Here is a 7,638-nt window from a genome sequence, read left to right as displayed (position 1 = left end):
AAAATAGACACATGGCACCCTAGGGTTGGGGGGACCCCACCCTAATTTTTGGACACTTGATCCTAGGGAAAGAAAGGGGACAGCTGTCACTTACCTATTCTGCTGGCTGCTGGAACGTTCTTGGGGGGAGACTTTTATTTGCTTGAAAAATGGTGATAGATAATGGATAAATGGAGAAGCACGTTGAATTTCATTGAGAGAAATACGTTGTTCTGGCTACAATCTGTTTTTGCGTATTCCATTTGGTAGCATTTATCAATTGTTGCTTTTATCTTTGCTTTCATTCCTTTCTTTAATTGTTGTTTCATTTACCTCACATGAGTGTTGATTGATGGGGAGTTAAGCTTGGTTTTACGGCTGCAAGAAATGGAGCAATTTCTATTATACTTTTTTATTAAAGTGATGGAACGGTGGTTTAGTCTGAGAGAAAGAGTGTAATTCCTTATTTTTAGCATTGGTAGCAGATGCCGTAATGAGTAGCTTTTACATTTCTTTTGATTAGCTTCTATATTTTTTTTTTTTATTTTGTGAAAGCACATTAGTTGCATTTAGAAAAGAACTTTGCAGGTGAAGTGACGGTCTGATGGTGATGAGAAGAGGGCTCCACTAGGCTCCTTTCATTTTCTTTTATGTTTATCCTTCATCAATTTTTTTTATTGCCAAGAAATACATCTTTGAGAGAAGAGTCTGGTGATTTGATTTGGAGAGAAAGTAATTCAATTTCATTTGATTGGAAGTGGCACACATTAAAGGAAGTGTTGACTCATGGACTGGAAGAAAGGCACACGTAGAATTTTATTTTTCTTTGAGAAAGTGTCATATTGGATTTTCTTCTCCTTGCATTGGGATTGGTTGCTGCATCACGTAGGTGGCCAGATTTTGGCATCAAGGGCTGCAGCACATTTTGAAGGTGATTTTGGTTTGGATGGGAAAGTGGGTCATGGCAATGAGTGGTATTTCAAGAGTATTCCAATTTCAAGTTTTCTTGAGTAAATATCATTTGGTCACATGAGTGATAGGAAAAATAATGTTGTTATTTCTTAGCTTTAAATTAGTTTGCATTGTAGCATTAGTTGTTTTTAATTTCTTTAATTTAGTTTTGCATTTAATTTAACTGTGTTTAGATAATTGTTTGTTCTAGTATTTGGTTTAGCATTTTCACTCTCTGGACTCGATTTTAAAAAAATAACTGCAACCAGACCAGAGCTCCAAATTCTANGTTTTATATATCAAATGAAAGATAATTGAGTCTACTTTCCAGGAAAAAAAACCTCATCTCATTTAGAGCTCTGTAGAGAAAGTTATGGTTAAAACATTGAGCAAAGGTCAGAGCTGCCTAGTTCCAGCGTGAATTTTCGTTTTTACTGTTTTAATTTCATTTTAATTTTTCCGCATCCACAAACAACATTTCAAACCCCCCACTGTGTTAGACCTGATTCTGAACCGCAATTGGTCCTTGTGAGACGACCTAGGGGTCATTCCCTAGCTATACTGCATTTCTAATATGCTCATTAAATTTTGCATGGGCCGCGACACCCATCAGTCTTTCTTTCTCTCTTCGGCCTTCTGATCATCAGCTGCACCCGCAGAAAATTCTTGATGATCACCTTCAACCACCTCATGCACATCTTGGTATTTGAATAGGACCCACATCTATGTACTCTATTTGCTCCAAATTTTTTTTGTGAGAATTAGTAGATTAGCGGATGAAATATCATTGTTGGCCATCCTTTACACCCTCAATCTTTTACCAAGAAACACAATCTTGATCTTCTTCATGCTTCAACGACCCTTTCGCCAAGCCTTTATGATTTCTAAAGCTTCCAAGTCTCGAACCTAGCTCTAGATACCACTGTTAGAAAGGTAGAGAATGAGGGTTTGAACCTATTGCACCGAATCGAACAGTCTGAGAACGCCTGCACCGGACGTCGGTGGACGACTTCACCGAACACCAGAGAACGAACCCGCAGAGCACTATTGCACCGAACGGTCAAAGTACTAAAGAATCGAATGGTCAGATACAGTGACCAGAGAAAGAAAAGAAAACTCAATATGCATTGAATAATCTGTGTAGTATTACTCATTCTCCTGCCTATCAAATATGTACAGGTGTTGGGCTTTTATAAGAGCAAAGTACAAGTGCCGAAGACGGTTAAACAACAACTATCTTGGTTTACACACTCACATATTAAACTTTTACTATGAGCATATCCTAATTCATTACTAGAAAAGCAGAAGGATTGATTATTGGGAACAATTAATGAATCAAGATTGATCTTTTATCTTCTCTCTTTAGAGTTCCTTAGTTCTTCTTGATTTTCTCTCGTGATGAAGATAGAGAAAAATGAATAGAAATAATGAGCGTGCTCATAAAGGAGACCATGACTCCTTTATGTAATTTATGACAATTATTTTTTCTAAGTTTCAATAATTATAATTTGACTTTTTCAAAAATTAAATTATTGATAGTCTCTTTACAATAAATGATGAAGTCAAAATTTTGGATATTGATCGATATATTTAACAAAAATAATTGGCACGGTGAGAAAACTTCGGTTTCTTTATCAAAGAACTTATTTTGGCATTCAAGAGAAAAAACACTTCATACACTCGGACATAGTATACTGAAATACACAAATCAGAAAGCCACAGATCTGGTCTCACAACTTTAACATGGCCAAAACCAAAGCAACTAATATAATTGTATTATATCTCCTTTCTATAAACTAGCACGTTAAGTTATTAACCCTCTCACAAATTTATGGATACCACAGTATGTAGCATAACAAAGCCTTTTTTCCCATTTTTGGGTTTTTGCGATCAGAATCGATGAGTTGGGATACTCTGCTCATGCCTGAAGACGTTTTGAGGATCCACTTGGGTCTTAATCCTTACCAATTTTTCGAAGTTGTTCTTGTAATAACTATAGCCCCAAGAACGTGCCTTTTCGTAGGTCCTGCTGTTCTTGGTGTTTTCTCCCAAATCAAGGTCCCTGTAATTCACATATGCTTCCCTTGGAAAGCTAGAAACATAAAGACCCATGAAGTTGTAAAGTTTCCTAATCCAATCTATGTGCTTTGCAGGATTCTTGTCTCCCTTTTCCCACAAAGTCAGGTACTGAATTTTATACAGTGTTCCATTTCTGTGAGGAAACGGGGTGTCAGATTCTGAAAACTGGCTCATCTTTCCACCATACGGATTCCAAATCATCAAGGGGCTATCTTCTATCAGCAACCTTTGCCACAGCCCTTCAAGACCCGTTTCTGGGATTGGTTTTCTCACAAAATCTGATTTGGCCTTGAAGAAGTTCTTGAATGTTGGCTTTCCTTTGAGAAGTACTTCAGGAGGGGTGCCACTTGGAAAGCCCGCAACATAAAGCACAGATTTGATCCAGCTAGTTTCCAAGCAATCCTTTCTTGTCAAACCCAACTCAGGGAAGCTTTTCTTCATAATTTGGAGGAGTGTCCTTGCCCCACCAAGGAAGAGAGCATTGTAAGAAGTTGTGACAGTCCTCTGAGTCTTATTTGCAGCACTGGATGGCTGAATGATGACTCTGATGAACAGGTTTTCATCAATATAAGGAGCCACTTCCTGCCATCTGTGAAGAATCTTGGTTGCACCTTGTTCAAGGCTCTTGGTAACTGTAAAAACAGTCACAGTTGGTGGCACAGGAACCAGCTTTACCTTCCACCAAAGAAGGATCCCAAAGCTTCCACCTCCACCTCCTCTTATTGCCCAAAACAGGTCTTCTCCCATGGCTTTCCTGTCAAGAATTCTGCCATTGGCATCAACAATTTTAGCATCTATGACATTATCCACCCCAAGGCCATACTTTCTCATCATGCTTCCATATGCTCCTCCTGTAATGTGCCCTCCAATGCCTAAGCTTGTGCAAAGGCCTGCAGGGAAACCATGAATGGAACTCTTCTCATATATTCTGTAGTACAGTTCACCAGTCGTGGCACCAGCTTGAACCCAAGCGGTGTTGCTTTTGATATCAACATTGATGCCACGGAGCTTGACCAGGTCAATAATTATGAAGGGGGTCTCAATTTCTGAAACATAAGAGATTCCCTCGTAGTCATGGCCTCCACTTCTCACAATGAAGTGTATCCCAAGTTTCTTCGAGCAAATTACTGCTGCTTGGACAAGAGAATCACTGTCGGGGGTTAATATAAACTCAGGTTTTGGTGCTGAAGGCACCAAACATCTTAGGTTCTGTCCGGTTGAATCAAGGATGCTGGTGAATGAAGGGTTGCTTGGACTGTAAATTAATGAATCAGGTGAAGATTTTGTTCCTGAATTCAATTTGAGACATTGGACAAAACTCTGTTCAAGTGAAGCTGAAATAGCCAATGAAACTGATAGAAGGAGGACTAAAAGTGACAGGGGTATGATTGGAGACACCATGGTTTTGTGCTCTCTGTTTTGTGGCTAACAAGTCTGTCACCAATGCTCTATATATAATTGGAGCTATTGAGCCTCGTCGTTTAATTAAGCATTATGAAAACATTAAATCATAGAATTATATTTAGGAAAAAGTTACTTTCCCATTGACAATTTATATAGGGATAAAATGATTTTAACAAAAGTTAATTTTTATATCTTTAAAGAAAAAGAAAGTGTGAAAGGTAGTGAGAGATAAATAGTGAAAGTATGAAGAATAATATCAAATAGGTCTAAAATGTCTTTAAATTTATGCTATATTTTATTTTTGTTTTATTTTTTAAATATAATATTTGATTCTTTCATTCTTCCCACAATAACATAAATTAGAAGTGACAAAATGGATTGAATGTAACTGGTTAGTTGGTCAACATGTCCAAAATAGGACGGATCAAGTTAAAAATTTCAATTTGTAAATTTATTTTGACCTAATTTATCCGACTCGTTAATTTGATCGGCCAAAATGTAGGCTAACTTGACATAACCCGTTAGCCTTTTTCATGATTAAAAATTAAAATAAAAAACAATTTAAAAAAGTAACTTTTTTATATTATTTTTTAAAGATATAAATATATAATAGTATTGTATTTTAAATTATTAACACTTACAGATTAAGTTTCAAATATTAGTTATAATAGAATAATTTAGAATGTAAATGTAATAATTATTTTAATTTATGATTAAATTTATTTTTTGTTTCTTAACATTTAAGAAAAATTAGATTTAGTCTCTTTTGAAACTTTAGTCTAATTTAGTATCCCAACTATTGAAATGCTTGGATTTAGTTCCTAGCCTCTGACAATCTTATAAAAATTGTAACTTGTGTAACGACGTTCTACCGTATCTTTTTCATTTTTGACACATGCTTATACATGTGTGTATTATAATTATATTTCTGTATTATATTATATTATAATTAAAAATATATTATGTTATATTATATTTTTGGATATACAGATTTTTGATGTCCCTCTTCTTCAAAATAAAGACAACTTAGGGTTCTCCTACCTTCAAATTCCACAACATGAACCACCACTGTCACAACACAAGGGCCTATTGCAACTCGATCCTAGTACACTCAGGGTTACACCAACAAAACTAGCCACCACGACACACCTCCACCATTGTCGGATGAAGTGGTCTCTAATGTTACTGTTTGAAGCTAGACTCGCCATCGATGTCATGCAAACTCCTCGTGTTCTTCTTTTTTCTTACGAATCTCATCCCTTCCTCTTCCTCTTTCTTAAGCCTCGTGACCAATCACCATTAGTGGCTTCGTCGACATCAACACAATAACTTCTTCTTGATCTCCATAGCACGTGAGGCTGACCTTTAGAGTAGGGTCTTTTTTTTAGTATCTTGTTAAGATGTTCATTATAATTTGGTGTTTTTCTTCTTGTTTCTTGTGTGAAGATTGCGTGTTTGGTTGTTGGAAATGGTGTGAGTTTTTTATTTGCAAGGGAGGAAAAATCAAGGTTAGTGATGTTGAAGTTCCACATCGACTAAAGATAAGACCAATTTAGAGTATATAAGTGGGTGAAAATCTCATTTTACAAGTCGGATTTTTCTAGTTAAGTTAGACTTAAAGTCTACTTTTTAACATGGTGTCAAGGCCATTATTAAAGTTTATCCTAAAGAAATTTATTGTTTGTTAGGCATATTGTTTCACTCGTTATCGAGTCGCTATCAGACCATTAATTACTATCTAGTCTCACACATAAGATGTATATACCTCGATGTGAGACGAGTATTGGAAGTTTCACATCGACTAGATATAAAGCCAATTTCATATATATATATATATATATATATATATATATATATATATATATATATATATATATATACATATATAAGTGGATACAAACCTCACCTTATAAGTTAGGTTGGTAGGATTGAGTTAGGTTTAAAGTCTACTTCTTAACAAGTGAAGGTTTTGATTGGCATGGATAATGGAAGTGAGGACTTTTTTGGTCCTCTTTCTTGCGTTGGGATGGAGAGTAAAAAGTGTGTTTTTTTGTTATGTGAATAGAGCCTTGAGTAATGGAGATGGTGGGTTGATGATGGATAAAAGTGTGGTTGATAATGGAGGGGACGAAGGGAATGAATGGAGGTGTTAATTAATGATACTGGCAGTGGTTTTGGATGAAAGGAGTTGTGTTCTAGTATTTTGGTTGTTGGAAATTTTGAAATGGTAGTGGAGGGGATGAATATGGTGAGTTGATGAATGACGGTGGGAGAAAGATCAATATGGATTATGGAGGCATATGGATGAAGCGTATCTGAGGAAGAAAAGGAAAATGAATATGATCCTGTGTGGAAGAAAAATGAACCTGTTAATGTATGTCAATGAAGCCTTAATGTGTTTGTAGCTTTTTAATTATACTATAATATAATTCAAAAATATAATTATAGAGACATGTAAAGTGAGGTGTCAAAATATGAAAAAATATGATAAAATTAAGAGACTAGATCAAAGTTTTTTAACAAAAGGATTAGTTTTAATTTTTATTCAAAATTAAGAAACTAAAAACATATTAAACTCTTTAATTTTAATTTGTCTAATTAAAAGTATTAAATAATCAATTAAAAGTTTAAAAGATATTTTATATGATTAAATATGCTTTTAATATTTATTTATATGTATATATAAATATTTTAAAAATTAAAAATTAAAAAAATTAACACAAAAAAGACGAATCAGTCCAGTTCATCAATCCGTCCTTTATAAAACGGATTATCTCTAATTATCCATTTTTGTTTATCAAGTCAGTTGAATTCAACCCATTTTAATGATCAATGACAAATCATATGAAAACATTTTAACACCCCATGAAAATAAAATATTATTTAACATCTTTACGAGTATTTTAAAGATATTATCAGGATTTACCTTTAATTGGATATAAGTACTTACTATAAATTCTATAAATCTGAATGTTTTAATGACATTTTAAAAATTCACCTTTTAATGGACATAAATAGTTACTAAAAATCTAATTTAGTTCTAGAAATGTTATTGAGATCGGATTTACCCCATAACACTAGAGTGCCATAATCCCGTTACTATTGAAGGAAACCTGAGCTCAGAAATACATCATATAGATGAAGATAGTGTTGGCATTGATTTGGGGTGAACAATCTAATCTTAATTACGAAATTCGAAACATAAACTTTTTCATATCCTTTTAA

The 7,638-nt window shown here is 34.5% G+C and overlaps 1 protein-coding gene across 1 annotated transcript; it reads right to left on the bottom strand.

Annotated features, from left to right (window-relative positions):
• Positions 1-2,541: 2,541 nt before the first annotated feature.
• LOC106752794 (berberine bridge enzyme-like 13) lies at positions 2,542-4,460 on the bottom strand. Its single transcript, XM_014634568.2, has one exon. It carries the CDS (start codon positions 4,408-4,410, stop codon positions 2,821-2,823), a length of 1,590 nt encoding a protein of 529 aa, XP_014490054.1. The 5' UTR covers positions 4,411-4,460; the 3' UTR covers positions 2,542-2,820.
• Positions 4,461-7,638: the final 3,178 nt, after the last annotated feature.

Source organism: Vigna radiata, unplaced genomic scaffold (genome assembly GCF_000741045.1).
Source record: "Vigna radiata var. radiata cultivar VC1973A unplaced genomic scaffold, Vradiata_ver6 scaffold_48, whole genome shotgun sequence".
NCBI lineage: Eukaryota > Viridiplantae > Streptophyta > Magnoliopsida > Fabales > Fabaceae > Vigna > Vigna radiata.
The sequence above is the reverse complement of the archived record's forward strand: the minus strand, read 5'-3'. Positions and strand labels throughout refer to the sequence as shown.